The 16287-nt window shown below is 37.6% G+C and overlaps 1 protein-coding gene across 4 annotated transcripts in view; it reads right to left on the minus strand.

Annotated features, from left to right (window-relative positions):
* Positions 1 to 16287, minus strand: part of DPH6 (diphthamine biosynthesis 6) — a 470106-nt gene that overhangs the window by 104438 nt on the left and 349381 nt on the right. For all 4 annotated transcript variants that reach the window (XM_020993930.2, XM_020993810.2, XM_020993745.2 and 1 more), the window contains one exon: positions 11507 to 11749. In XM_020993930.2, the coding sequence (XP_020849589.1) occupies positions 11507 to 11749 (243 nt within the window). The remainder of the gene's footprint in view (positions 1 to 11506; positions 11750 to 16287) is intronic.

Raw genomic sequence — 16287 nt, forward strand, 5'->3', positions numbered from 1 at the left:
CTAATAGAGGAAGACACACAAATGAAAGCTAAAAAGAAGGGAGGGAAGCTTTTAAAATAATTTTCTTTGTATCTCTTACAGTTATAGTCTCAAATAATAGCAGAAGAGTGTTGCAGGAAGATTCCATACTGAAATATTATTCAAAGTAACTAAATTAATAGTAGCAGTGGCTTGGTATTATAATTTGTCTTACATCTATGTGTGATTATAAGGTTTATGAATTTTAGGGACTTGGGCTTAATTTTGTAGTACTCCTAGCATCTAGCATGGAGCCTTGCACTTAGTAGGAACTTAATTCTTGTTGGATTAATGCATATTGTATAAATCCACTCAGTATGAAATAACTACAAGAACCATGAAAAATAATAGATAATTTACAGGAAAAGAAATACCATCAACTGGAAGGCTCAGTGTTTCCAATTTGATTTGGCATTTCTGTATTAGTTCAAGTTGTCAGGTGGACATTAGTGACTTTGGTTTATAGACCTGGAAATTACTTTTATGTTTCAATGTCTGTAATGATGATTAGGATTCATTTTGCCCTACTTAATTTCTGAATGGTACACTAGGATATGAGAAATATTTTCTCTACTAGGACTTTGTCCTGAGGTGTATATAACTGCAGAAAAGTGAAGACACTATATAACAGGCATTATTTGTCTTTTACCATGTAACTACATGAAAAGAATTTGGCTTACTTTGAAATATCAAGATGCCGCTTTTGAAACTTCCTGTTGGTGAATATTTTTATTTAGGAAGACCGGAGTTCAAATCTTTTCTCAGATACTTCCTGGCTTTATGACTTGCACCTATCACTTAACTTTTCTGTGCCTCAGTTTCCCTATCTTTAAAGTGAGGAAAGTAATAGCATCTACCTCCCAGGGTTGTTGTGAGGACCAAATAAGTTAACACACACACACACACACACACACACACACACACATATTTAAAGGAAAGAAACAAGCATTTATTAAGCACCTCCTATGTGCCAAGCACATAAAGCTCTTTGCAAATATCTGATTTGAGCCTTACAACAACCCTAAGAGGTAGGTGCTATTATTTTCCCCATTATCCATTTGAGGAAACTGAGGCAGAGAGAAGTTGAGTGACTCACTCAGAGTCATACAGCTCAAAATCCATGCCTGAGGTTGGATTTGAATTCATGTCATCCTAATTCCAGGCCAAGTGCTCTATCCATTGCACCACCTAACTGCTTAGTGGTGGCTGGGAAAGGATATTTTGGTTAGGAAAATTTAAGGAGATAGTGAGTAGACTGACATACCTTTTCAAGGAACAAGTACAGGGCTAATCTGATCATGATTCTAGAACTGCTTTGAAGAAGTACAGCAGATGGGGAGGAGATGGCTAGGGAGTGAAGGATGTATGGCTCTAAGTCTAGATGTAGTTGGCAACCAAGATAAGTACCAGTCAGGACAATGTGGGCCCAGAGTGAGCACACAAGGGTGGGGGGGGCATGCGAAAGGATTAAGTCCTCCCGCTAGCTTCTGGGCAGGGCTAGGCTTGGAGTCAGAAGACTTGGGTTTGTGGCCCAGCTTCTGTAACTGTGTGATCACGAACAGATCATGTAACCCTCTGGGAGCTTATGAATGTGAGCTTTAGAATGTGACCTCCTTGAGGGCTGGGTCCACATTTTTGCCTTTCTTTGTATCCCTAGCATTTAGCACAGTTCCTGGTACTTGATAAGGGCTTAATAATTGCTTATAGACTGACTGACTTATCTGCAAACTTGGGATACTTCTACTTGTACAACTTACCTCACAGGACTGTTACAAGAAAAGCTCTTTAAGGCATCATAAACATGTGAACTACTATTATAGAGAAAATGGAATATCAAGAAGTTATACATATATCACCCCAGAGGCAAAAAATAATTCATCTTCAACATCAGATCATTAGGATCAGATTTTCTGTAAACATTGGAGTCACACATGGTTCACTGAAGCTTAAACTCAAAATTTCTTTTTCTTATAAATGGAAGCAGAGTGGTTCTACAGCAATACTACCAATGCTTGAAGTCATGGGGGCAAGGCTATCTCTCAGGGATGCAATTTAAATCTAATGTCATTTTCTAATTTAAGAGAGACATTCTCAGCTGAATGGGCTTAGCAAAAGAAGCAAATGGAAAGGCTAGGACTGCTGGAGGGAGGGCTTTGCAAGTTCCTTGCTGCCAGTAAGTCAAGAGATAAAAGATCTGTTTATGCTGAGTTGGATGTATATAAAATAAGGTTCTTCCAAACCATGGTGTCTGGAAGCACATCTCTGGTACTTTGGCTCAATCAAAGAAAGCACTCAATGAAAATTATGGAAACATATGTTATTGGGACATATTTCTACTTTTTGAACTAACAATTATTGCTGATGCTCTTCACTTTTTTTTTTTATTATCATGATTCTTGTTCTTGGTGCTATTTCCTTTTGCACAACATGCTGTCATGTGGTGAATCCAAGCATTGAAGTTCAGCTATAGTCTTCCCTCTAAGACTGCCAGGGAAGAAGAGCACTGTAAATGCAATATGTTCAATCTTGGCTGGGTGGGAGGATCTTATGTTTTAGTCTAGTTTGTCCTATCAACAACTGAATGCTTGTCAATGAGACTGTGTGCACAGCTTCCACTCTAAGAAGAAGAGTCATAGAGAAAAACAGGTTAAGAAATGGAAATGAACGGGCAAAATGAAAACCTGGGAGGCTCTTAGTAAAGCCTATGGAATATTTCAATACTTGGAAGGATTGTTGATTTCAAGTGAGGGAACTGATTCTCATAACAATCTAACCATGTCTTATTAGATGGCTTAATGAGCAACTGTCAACGGGGGGCCCACCTTCTAGTGATTGCCCTCTTCAAACTTAGTTCATAGGATCACGGATCTAGAGCTGGAAGGATCTCAGAACAACTTCTTCATTTTTGATATGAGGAAACTGAGGTGCCTCCATTTTGACACTCTATTTCATTAGCTGCTGTTCTGGTTTTCCTTCTATCTGTTTTGATGGCTCTGGTCTTTTCATCAAGAATACTTGAAAGTCCTTCTTTCACTGAATGTCCATTTTTTCCCCTGAAAGATTATACTCAGTTTTGCTGGGTAGGTGATTCTGGGTTGTAATCATATCTCCTTTGCCCTCTGGAATATTACATTCCATGCCTTCTGGTCCTTTTTAATGTAGAAGCTGCTAAATCTTGTGTCATCCTGATTGTGTTTCCACAATACTTGAATTGTTTCTTTCTGGCTGCTTGCAATATTTTCTCCTTGACCTGGGAACTCTGGAATTTGGCTACAATGTTCCTAGGAGTTTTTCTTTGGGGATCTCTTTCAGGAGGTGATCTGTGGATTCTTTCAATTTCTATTTTGCCCTCTGATTCTAAAATATCAGGGCAGTTTTCCTCGATAATTTCTTGAAAGATGAAGTCCAGGCTCTTTTTTGATCATGGCTTTCAGATAGTCCAATAATTTTAAAATTCTCTCTCTTCAATCTATTTTCCAGGTCAGTTGCTTTTCCAATGAGATATTTCACATTGTTTTCTATTTTTTCATTCTTTTGGATTTGTTTTACAATGTCTTGATTTCTCATAAAGTCACTAGCTTCCAATTGCTTCATTCTAATTTTTATGGAAGTATTTTCTTCAGTAAGTTTTCAGACTTCCTTTTCCATTTGGCCAATCTTGCTTTTTAGGGCATTCTTCTCCTCCTTGGCTTTTTAGACTTCTTTTACCATTTGGGTTAGGCTATTTTTTATTTTTTAGCCAGGCAATGGGGTTAAGAGACTTGCCCAGGGTCACACAGCTGGTAAGTGTTATGTGTCTGAGGCCAGATTTGAACTCAGGTCCTCCTGAATCCAGGGCCGGCGCTCTATCCACTGCGCCCACCTAGCTGCCCCCGGGTTAGGCTATTTTTTTGGGTCTCCTTTAGCAAGCTGTTGACTTGTTTTTCATGATTTGCTTGCACCCTCTCATTTCTCTTCCCAGCTTTTCCTCTACTTCTCTTACTTGTTTCTCAAACTCTTTTTGAGCTCTTCCAAGGCCTGGGACTGATTCATATTTTTCTTGGAGGCTTTGGATGTAGAGCTTTGACTTTGTTGTCTTCTTCTGGTTGTATGTTTTGATCTTCTTTGTTACCAAAGAAAGATTCTATGGTCTGACTTTTTTTGTGCCTTTGTTTGCTCAGGATCCCAGCCAATTACTTGAGTTTTAAACTCTTTGATAAGGTAGAGGTCTGCTTCCAGTGTGGAGAATGTACTGTCCCAAGCTTCAGGGGTTTTGTGCAGCTGTTTTCAGAGATACTTCTAGAGACCTATAAAGCTTCAGTTCTTCCTAGGTGGTATGCTAAGGGGTGAGGTGTTTACTCCTTTCCTGGTCTGTGCTCTGTTCTGTAAGTGACCACAAGTAGTCTTTTCTGCCTTGGAACTGTAAGGAGGATTTTCTCTGTACTACCACTACAAGCTCCAACACATTAGCCCTCCTCCTCGCCCCAGGACTGTCACTCAGAACTGTGACCCAAATCCAAGCATGGGCAAAGCAAGAGAATCCTGCACCAGCAGAGAGATCCCTGCAATACCCCTCTGATCAAGTACTTGATTCTCCCTCAGTCTGTGGTCCAGAAGCTCTAGAAGCAGCTGCCACCGCAGGGCTAAATGTGGAGACTGGGGCTGGCAGAGCTTCTCTCACCCGTAGTCACAGACTTTTCCTACTGACCTTCTAAGTTGTCTTTGGTATTTGTGGGTTGAGAAGTCTGGAAGCTGCCCCAGCTGCCCACGATTCAGTCCTCTGAGGCTTGTTCCAGGTTCGCTGAAGCCTGTTTTGCCAGCACGCCCACGCAGAACTGTGCTCCTCTACCTGCCCAGCCTGATATACCTTTCTGATCAGCCACCCAGGCTGTCTTGGGCTGGAAATTTGTTTCACTCTGTCTTTTTGTGTGTTCTGCTGCTTTAGAATTTGTTTAGATCCATTTTTTACAGGTATTTAGAGGGGTTTGGGGGAGAGCTCAAGCAAGTCACTGCTTTTACTGTGCCATCTTGGCTCTGCCTCCTCTCCTAGTACTTTTTGTCAAATAATTAATCTTTATCTCAGTAATTGTTCTCTTGCTTCCCTCTGGAGGTTGTGTACTTTATCTGTTCCATGGAGCAACTTTTCTATCTTCTTTTTTGTTGTTTTTTTTTTGTTTCTGTTTTTAGGTAGTTGGGGTTAAGTGACTTGCCCAGGGTCACACAGTCTCAAGCGCCTCGTCTGAGGCTGGATTTGAACTCAGTTCCTCCTGGCTCCAGGGCTGGTGCGCTATCCACTATACCACCTAGCTGCCCCAGCTCTTCTATCTTTTTAAGCAGTACAAAATAGTATTCATGATTATTGCTATAAGTTATAGTTTGGGTTCTGGTATCACTACACTTCCCCTCTTACCTTTCCCCCATTATTTCCCTACAGATTCTTGACCTTTTGTTCCTCCAGATGAATGCTGTAAATTTTTTCCCCTCTAGGTCTATAAAGTAATCCTTTGGTAGTTATATTTATGATTTATGTAGCGCTGAATAAGTAAATAAATTAGGGAATAATGTCATTTTATATAGACTAACCATGAAGAATTGATATCTTTCTAATTATTTAGGCCAATCTTTTATTTTTATAAGGAAGGTTTTATAGTTATAGTCATCTGGTTCTTGTGTATATCTTGGTAGGTGAACTAAAAAATATTTTATACATTATATTTCAGTCATTTTTTTAGTTGTGTCCAACTCTTTGTGACCCCATTTGGGGTTTTCTTGGCAAAGATACTCGAATAATTTGCCATTTCCTTCTCCAGCTCATTTTATAGATGAGGAAACTGAGGCAAACAGGACAAAGTGACTTGCCCAGGGCCACACAGCTAGTAAAGTGTCTGAGGCCAGATTTGAACTCAAGAAGATGAATCTTCCTAACTCTAGGTCCAGCACTCTCTCTACTGTGCATTCTACAGTTATTTAGATTAGGATTTCTTGACATCTTCCCACTGGGTTTGGTTGGTATACAGAAAAATCTGGTTGCTGTGGAATTATTTTCTTCTTCTGGCTTGGGCCCTTGGGTGATTAATGGACCGTATAATATTTCTTTACATCTCCAGCCTTCGTGCCTGAATAGAAGCTTTGTTTCAAAGCCAGGCCTTTGTTCTACCTGATCTTTTGGGAGAAGTGGTTGGGCCTTGTTTGATCCTGATATTGATTACCTGGGCTTCTACTGCTGGCTTCCACTTCTGGTGTACCTGCCCACATCATGCTGGTGGGCTTCAGGATTCCTTAGATCACAAGGGCTTACAGTGCTGTATCTTCAGATCTCACTTCAGGACTTCAGCAGCCCTTATCTGGATGTTGCTGTCTTAGTCTGGGTGTGTCTGGCTCCCAACTCAAGCTTGTTGTCATCCCTTCGTGGAGTGTGATCCCTGCTACGCTAGATCTTTCTTGTATAGACCCTCCTGTCTTGTTGCCTCCTGGTACAGAAAGCTGCAGACCTTATGCATTCCTGTAGTAATTCTGGCACATTCTGGGTAGTTTACAGCTTGTTTTACCTTTAACCAGGCAGGCTTTTCTGGCTGCATCTCTTTCCTATTGCATATGGGTTTCTGGTTGACTTTCTGGACAGTCCTGGGCTACATGAGAAAACTTATTGTAGCAGTCCTCAGCTAAATGAGAACACTTACTGTAGTTTCTTTTGTCAGATTTATTTTTTATATTGATTTTTATTGATGTCTTTTTATATTTCCTACATTTCCCCCATCTCCCCTTTTTTCCCTCCCAGAGCTCCATCCCCTTTAACAATTAATTTTTTTTTAAACAATAGAAAAGAAAGGAAAGGAAAAAAATCAGCAAAACTGATCAATACATTGAAAAAAATCTGTTTTATGCAACATTCTACATCTGTGGACTTCTAGCTCCCACCCCTTACTCCACCCCCACCCCCCGAAGTCTTCCCCTCTCCTTCTTCTAACCACTGCAAAGGAGTGGTGGGAGGTATATTCTCATATATCTTCTTTAGGACCAAATTTGTTCTTTGTAAGTTTACAACATTCAATTTTGATTATATTGTGGTTGTTCTTTCCACTTAGATTAATGTAGTCATTGTGCATATTGTTTTCTTGGCTCTACATACTTCATTTTGTATCAGTTTAGATGGCTTTCTATGCTTCTCTGTATTTGTCCTAGTTGTCATTTCTTATACTATGGTAATATTCTATTTCAGTTGCCACAATTTGTTGGACTATTCCCCTATCAATGGGTGTCTATACTGTTTCTAGTCCTTGGCTACCACAAAAAGTGCTGCTATAAATATTTTGGTGTGTATGGAGCCTTTCTTTTTTTGTCAATAACCTGTTTGGGATATATACCTAGCAATGGAATCTCGGTCATGGGGTCATGGGTATGGACATTTGAGCCACTTTATTTGAATAATTTCAAATTGCTTACCAGTGTTATTGCATTAATTTATAGTTCTAGTAACAACACACTCCTGGTCTTTCTTACCACAACCCTTTCAACATTGACTTATTCTCTTTCTTTATCAACTTTGCCAATTTGCTGAGAGTTAGGTGAAACCTCAGGGTTGTTTTGACTTGAATTTCATTTCAGTTATCATTAGTGATTTGGAGCATTCTTTTATATGGTTATCTATAGTTTTCAATTACTATTTTGAAACTGTCTGTTCATAACCTTTAACCATTTATTTGACCACTTATCTACTGGGCATTGAAAATTAGAGAGAAAAACATAGGAAGTTGAGAATGAAAATTGACAGGCCACTAATAGTTTTTTTTCTCTTAAAGATTACCCATTTGGATAAACTATTAGGCTAATATGATCAAAACTAAAGAGGAAAATCAAATTATGAGGACATAACAATATGAAGTCAAAACAGAGAAGAAATAAAAATAATTAATAAAATAATCACCCAAAGTATTAGATATCAGTAAATATAAGAATTCAAAGGAAATGGAAGAGGCACTACAAAAAATGAAACATTCAAATTAATAAAATAAGAATAACTTGTTCTCAGACAAGAAGCTGAGTAAATCAGAAATGAACTGCCAAAAGATATAAAACAAAACCAAGTCACATGTATTTACCACTGAATTATATCAAACATTTAAAAAATAAATAATTCTTATGCTATAAAATATTTTTAAAAATAAAAAGAAAGCATTCTAAAATATTCCTTTACGTTGCCATATCCAAACCAGGGAGACACAAAAGAGAGAACACCAATTTCAATAATGATTATTTGATACAAATACTTTAAATAAAATCTTCAACGTAATAATGCTAACATATCTAGAAAATAATTCATAATTCACTAAGTTGGATTAATTTCAGGGATCCAAAGTTGTTCAACATTAGGAAAATGATAATAATGAAAACCATGTTTATTTCAATTATTTTAATTCTGATGAAATATAGCACTCACTTATGCCAAAACTATAAAAAGCTGACGTACTGAAGGGAACTTCTTTAATATGATCAAAGGCAAATAGTTAAAACCATGAGCTAGCATTTCTTGCAGTGGGAAAAACACTAAATAGGTTCCTAATACAAATGACGTAAAGCAAGGATGATTCCTCTCCCCATGTTCATGGGACACAATTATAGAAATGATAGTTATAGCAATCAGACAAATGTAATAGATATAAACACTGGCAAAATAAAGACAAATTTATCTTTATTTGAAAATAACATGTTAATGCTTGAAGACACTTCGGGAGATAGTGCAGCATAGAATGGCCTGGCATGCCATGGTCCATAGGGTCACAAAGAGTTGAACATGATTAAATGAATGAACAACATGCTAACATCTGAAAAAGCCCCAGAGTAAAGAAAGTAATTGAGATGATTAATAGCTAACATTGGAATTGGGAAAAGCATAGAGCTCTCTTAGTAGAGAGACTAGACATGGTAGAAGAACAAAGGAATGAGAAAATTTAGGGGCAGTTAGGATATTAGAGAGAATACTGTTGAAATGGATGACCTAGGGTTGAGGATGGGTATCCAGGCAATTGAGACCAGAAAGAGACTGATTTACTGGGCATACAGGGCAAGCATGAGGTGGTCTCAACAGGTTCTGGAAAAGTGAGAATATAGTGTAGGGCTAAGTAGGTGGCTGTGGTCAGAAAGGAAAATTTTAAAATTTATGGTCTTAGAAATGGAATTGTTTCAAATAATGCAGTTCAAAGTATGCACAAATAAACTTTTGGATGACAATCTATTTTTAAGTGGTTTATGTGTAAGACCTAATCTCTGCTTTCAACAAAATTAAACAAAATTATAAAGCAGGAAACAATAATTTGAGAAGAGTTGGGCACTTCTAGAAGACAAAGCTGACTATGTCTGTTCCCTACTCAAGAAGATTCAGTGAGTACCTTTTAACTCTAGTATAAAATATAAACTATTTTTTTAAAGCATATAAAAACCTTCATTATCTCGCTCTATCATAAGTTTTCTGATGAACTCTTCGCCACTTTGATCTACTGTTCCTTATACACAATATTCTAACTCCATGCTATAGGATGCAAGCTCAAGACTTATTCACAGGATCATAGGATCGTAGGTTTAGAGCCTGGAAGGGATCTTTCAGGCCAAATCCCTCATTTTACAGATGAGGAGGCTCAGAGTGATTAAATGATCTGCCCAGCATCACACAGCTATAGATATCTGAGGCAGGATTTGAACCCAGGTATTCCCAACTGTAAGTTCACTACTCCATCCACTGCACTGATGCAGAGCAAAATAATCAGAAATATGAGAACAATATACACAACTTATTGTTGTACAATTGTTTCACTTGTGTCTGCCTCTTCATGACCCCATTTGGGGTTTTCTTGGAAAAGATACTAGAGTTATTTGCCATTTCCTTCTCCAGCTCATTTGACAGATGGGGAAATGGAGGCAAACAAAGTTAAGTGACTTGCCCTGGATCACACAGGTAGCAATTATCTGAGGCCTGATTTGAACTCAGGTCTTCTTGACTTCAGGCCCCACACTCTATCCACTGCACCTCTTAGCAGCCTTATACACAACTACAATAATGTAAATTAAAAGATCACAAAAGAAAAGACAAATTCTGAAGAAGAGTAAAACTCCTGAAGGTGTCAGGGAGCAGGCAATGAAGCATATCTTCCCTATCATGGCACAGAGGCCAGGGATTATTAGAACAGAATATTGTATATACTGTTAGACGTGATAACTGTTTTTGTTTAATTGTTTTTCTTTGTCACAAGGGAGGGTCAATCTGGGTGTATGTCTGAATAGCTGTGATATAAAGGCAAAAAGCATTAATAAAATGGATTTAATTAAGCTTTTGAATGTTTCAATAATCCATTTAAATTTAACTTCAGAATTCTTTATGTTTTCTAAATTAAAAAAAATCTGGGTGTTTTATTTATGGCAAATCTCTCTCTTCCTTTAGTACCAAGATCCAGTTCAAGTGAAACCCAGTCCAAAAAGCAGTTCTGCTAGCTGGGTAGATCTCTCCTTCCTCTTATTTTCTTAGATGATTGTGCCTTTATCTCTACTTTGTGCTCAGTATATTCTACCTTGTATCATAGCTACTTGAGGCTAGGGACTATGATATTTTTCATCTTTATAATCCCTTCACCTAAAATAGTAGATTGCAAATAGTAGATATGTAACAAATGTTTGTTGGATTTAACTGAATTACTGGTAGGACCTTATGGAGTTTGCACTCCAGTGACACAGCCTTTGAAAACATAGGACCACCATGACAGGATATCTTGTCAAAGTAGAATTTTCATGAAGGTTGAGGAATTCCAGGTGAAAAAAATATTTTACTTCTTATAAACTCTAAATTCTATATGCCATTTTAGGAAAGAGCAGATTCCTATATCTTACTTCATAGGTGAAAGCCCCATTAATTTGTTTGAGTAATATAAGTGATGGAATAACTCAAATTCAGTATAATTGAGAAAATAACACTAATACCTATGGTTAGCCTCAGTGGCTAAAACATGTGATCAAGATCTAGATTTTAAAGCTGATGAATGAAATTTCAATGGATTATGTGAAAATATATATATGATGCTTTTTTTTCCTGAGAAAAATCTCCAAAGAGAGGAAGTAAAATGAAACCATTCCTCTAAACAAGTATTAAAAAGATAACCCTCTCTTCACCCTTTGCACCCTGGAAAGCGTACAGTGTGACACACAGGCAGGAGTGTTTTTAAACAGAGTTATTATTTAAAAGAAATTCCAAGAGGCATTAGCTGCTTTTTAAATTCTTAACTTATTGCTTTTGGGAATTAACATAAAGTTAGTGATGAATATAACTTTCTATTAAGCAATTTTCTTTCTCAATTGTGCACAGCCACTTACAAGGCAGAACATAACAGCTCAATCAAGCCTCATTATGCCAGATTTAGTTCAAGCCCTTCTGAAGTACACTGAGAAAGACTTAATATTGCCTGAAGAAAATCTTTTCATAAATTGCCCTTTTGCAAACTAGAAAGAAAATGAATATTATGGGTACCTTTTTATGTGTTCTCAAATTCTTTTGCCACGTGGCAAGAGCAGCTGGAATGTACTTGCTGCTGGTTACATAACAATGTGCCAGTAGAACATGGTGGAGCGTAGTTTCTTGGCTCATTGCTTTCAGAATTTTCAGGGTGTGCCTTAGGGATACAGAAGCTTCTGTCCAGACTCCACCACCCACAAGCTTCATGGTGCAAGGTACCAAGGCAATCTGTCCGGCAATGTATAGGACTTCTCCAACCTAGAATAGAAAAAAAGGAGGATAAAATATGTAGCAAAAAAAAAAAAAGATTTCTATTATTATTCGGGTGATTCCATGATCTTCACTGAATTATGACTTTGTCCTAAAAGGAATGGGTTCACATCAGCTTGTTCCTGGCAAAAATCACAGTTCAATGAAAGAGCCAACCACTTCAATTTGTTTTACTGGATCCATTTAACAGGGGTTATTCAGACATGAAGATTCAAGCTGAAAGTACCTACGAATAAATGACATTTTTTAAACAGTGTAACAACAGGTGCCTGTATTGGATGCCATGCATTGATAAGGAGGGGTAATGGGTATACTAAAAAGAGTGCTGGATTTGCATTCTGAGGACCTGGACCTGAATGCAAGTTCCACTGTTCACTATCAGTGCGACCCTGGACAAGTCACTTTCTAGGCAACAGTTTGTACCGCTATAAAATGAAGAGTGTTGGAGTACATAATTTCTAAAGCATCGTCTAGCTCTTAAATCCTATGAAAAAAGTATGACTGGCTTTGGTGCCAGAGGACCTGAGTTCAAATCCTGCATCCAATGTTTGCTACCCACGTGACTTTGGCCAAATAATTTCACCTCCTCGGGGATCAGATTTGTCATCTGTGTAATGAAGAAGTTGGATTAGATGGTCCCTGAGGTCTCTTCCAGTTCTGGATTTATGATCCTATGAACTTCACTATGCCTTTTTTTTTTTAAACTCTACAGAATCATTTGGTGTAAGGAGGCATTACTTTGAATTTCATTTAAAGGCTTTTGGTGATGGGAATGACAAAAATTTTTTTTGGTAAGGTGGTTTCATGGGGCAATTCCTACAGAAGGCTACAGTGTATTTTTATTAAATTTTAAATAGAGGCTCTTATTCTTGATCAACTTGAGGCATAATAAATAGGAATGTTTGGCTTTTATTCTTGCTACATTACATTTTTCACCTGTGCATTACATTAGTAAGAAATTTTGCAAGCCACTTACTTTTGTTGTTGTTGTTTCAACATCTTCTAGATCATGCTTTTAAAAATAAACACACGGAGGCTGCTAGGTGGCACAGTGGGAGGACCTGAGTTCAAATACAGCCTCAGGCACTTAGTAGCTGTGTGACTCTGGGTAAGTCACTTAACCCCAAATGTCTCCCCCCGAAAATAAATATATAAAAATAAACACAAGGTAGTGAAATAAGTGATGCATCTGACTCTTTTCTATTTTACTTCAAAAAAAATGTGTGTGGTAGGGCACTGGAGAGTTCACGTAACCAGAAGACTAAAGATGCAAGTTGTTTAACATACAGAATTGTCCAAAAAAAAAATAGTAAAGACTTTTCTTACTTATAGGGTTACTGTACCAAATCTTTAATCTTTAATAGAAGATTTATAGAACTTTTATCGGACTCAAATGTTTGCTGAATTGAACTAAAGATTTCTCCGAATTAGAGCTCAGTGAAAAGAAATCTCCATCCTGGAAGACAAGGCAATCAAACCATGTGACAGTCCCATATGCAACTCCAAATCTGTCCTCATCACTGTCTGTAGAGCTCACAAAAGAGTCACACATGTAGCTATTGGAAGAATATCTTACACAATTTGGCATACAAGTTCTAAGATTAGCAGCTGAAGAGGGGGAGGAAGAGGAGAGGAACATAATAGATGAACTGACACCCATCCACTATCTTTTAAAATTATTTGGAATGTTAAAAATATTGTTTTGATTAATCTATATATACCCTCAAATTTGAAAGAGAAATGTAAAGCATGTTGTGGTTGAAAGAACAAATGGTTTTTTAAAACTACTATGAAATATATGTCACTGAACAAGGGAGTCCAGCCAGCTCCCAAGTGGCATGTTGACATGATGAGAAGCAAATCCAGGATGCTGTGAATCAAAGAGGAATGGGTCTATTTTTAAAGAGGCCTGTGTTTCCCACCCCCTATGCCAAGTGCAACCTTCTGGAGAAGCCCGGCCTCCAAAATAGGTAAGTGTCTAAATGTTCCAGGAGCGATCTCCCCAACATTTATCTACCTCCTCCCCTGAAAGTCCTTTGGCTCTACATGCATCACCCATGTTAATTATGAGACAAACAAGAGCTGTTCAACCAAGTCACTTCCCCCATTCTTGAACAGATTGTTTGAGACATAATATGAATACTAATTAATGATAAAATATCTGTTGGTGTTTTGAAATATAGACTAAGATAGCACTTTTTAAAAACCTCTCAGATAGTTCTTGTACAATAAGCCCATTGGTCATAGCAAGGGTCAGGCTCCAGCTCTGAGATATGTGAGCAAAATTGGCAGAGCTTTTGGCTCCAATTCAGCGGGAAACTGTGGAGGGCTTTTTTTGGGTAACTTTCTTTTAACCTTTTTTTCCCCTCTGCTAAATTGGAAAAGTTTAAAAAAATCTTTTCTCATAGCTGAATGGAGAGAAAGAAAAGACAGAGTCTTACAAGATTACTGTAGTGGATAGAGGAAGACAGAAATTTACATAATCAAGGAGTATAGATGGATCTCTACTATGAGGATCCCAAGCAGGTTTTATTTAGTCTGATTACAATGTTAAGAGCACAAGTATTCAATTCAGGCTTTTTAGTCCTCTATGAAGGGACTCTATTTTCACAAGTCGCTGTTGCTGTTTGGCTGTCTCAGTCACGTCTGACTCTTTGTGACCCCATTCGGGGTTTTCTTGGCAAAGATACTGGAGTGGTTTATCATTTCCTTCTCCAGTTCATTTTACAGATGAGGAAACTGAGGCAAACAGGATTAAATGACTTGCCCAGGGTCACACAGCTAGTAAGTGTCTGAGGCAGGATTTGAACTCATAAAAATGAGTCATCTTCACTCCAGGCCCTGCACTCTATCCACTAAGCCACCTAGTGGCCCATTTTCAAAAGACAAACCCCTTCTCTTAACATAAAATTCCTACCCTTATCCAGAAAGTGCTCAATGTTGCAAAAGTGGAAGGTATCCTAAAAGTCTTCATGTTGTTTTAAAATATTAAAGCATAAAATGGCACTTTGTACCTATCTCTATCTGGGACACTCTGTACCTATCTCTATCTCTCTCTAATCATCTTGTCTCCCTCCTAACCTCTCAACTAGAATGAAAGCTCCTTGTGGGTTGGGACTGCCTCACTTCTGTATTTGCATGCACAGTGCCTAGCATGTAGTAAGAACTTAATAAAATGCTTATTGACTGACTGATGAAGCCAAGATGCACATGCATTGAGCTATAGGAAAAGGACCCATTGTTGTTAAATGGAGATTATAAACATCATATTCAGATTTAAAAGTAGTGGTAGTAGGATATAGTGGACAGAGTGTTCAGTCTGGGGTCAGAAAGAACTAGGTTTAAATCCTGCCTTGGACAATTTAGTGGTGTGAACCCTGGACAGGGTTAATTTCCTTAATCCTCAGACAATTCCATAAGACATCTCCCGAGTCACAGAAAAGTTGTGATCTTTGGTAGAGGGAGTTCCCATAACTGGAGTTAACTACACTGAAGAAAGAGCTTTTGATTGGGTATTCAGTCCTACAGACTTCAGTAATGAGAACAGATGAAATAATTATTCAATATACAGTGTGTAGTAGCTCAAATCCCTGCCAAAATATGTCTTAACCCTTCTTCTAAACCAAGTATTTATTTTGGTTTTAGGAATTCTACTCCAACAATCCACTACTCCTCTTTTTCCTTCTTTCAGGTCCCATGTTTACCTGGAATAGGAAAGCATGGTTATACAAGTACTGGGTCTCAGTATTTCTAATTATTTGCAATTATTGGAAAAGTTGTAGATAATTTGAAATTGTAGATAATAAAAATATATTTTTGAATTTATACCTGAATATGGGCATATTTGATCTTGTAGATTTTCACTTGAAATAGAAAAAATGAACATACATAATAAACATTGGACTCAGGAAGGTGCTGGGAAGTAGCCTAATTTCCCTCTTTTCTCTTTTGTTCCACTCTATGCTGATAATGTACAACTCCTCAGAATGATGAAAGGTCTGCCCTCTCTCAAATCTTCCCTGGATTGGGAAAAATGATTCAGTGCTCAGGTCTACCTCTTTTCTTTTTTAATATCAGAAGTAAATAGGGGAGTCAAGATGTCTGTCCACAAAGGTATCATTAGAAAGGCTGTTGCCAGTCTTTAAAATGTCAGCAAAGCAAGCACAGAAGAAAAAGTTAAAAAAAAAAGATTGAAGTCATATTTCCTGTGTATAAATAATTATGCAGATAATTTGGTTTAATTGTTGAATGGATATATGTACTTTTTACACATGCACTTTATGTATTATCTCTTTTTTTCCTCATCTGACTCTAAGATTAATGAATACAGGGACCAAGTCTATTATTTCCTGTGTGACTAATAATGACTAATACTTTTTACACAGTAGGTATTCAGCAAATGTTGTTAGTGGTGCTGTATTAAGTCTTGGCTATCAACTAATGGATGCTAAGATGTCTGTATTTTCTTCTTTTAAATGAAAATTTTATTGATGTGTTTCATTTTTAAACCATAATGCTCACCCCGC

The sequence above is a fragment of the Phascolarctos cinereus genome, unplaced genomic scaffold (genome assembly GCF_003287225.1).
Source record: "Phascolarctos cinereus isolate Bilbo 61053 unplaced genomic scaffold, phaCin_HiC Scaffold_3;HRSCAF=262, whole genome shotgun sequence".
Taxonomy (NCBI): domain Eukaryota; kingdom Metazoa; phylum Chordata; class Mammalia; order Diprotodontia; family Phascolarctidae; genus Phascolarctos; species Phascolarctos cinereus.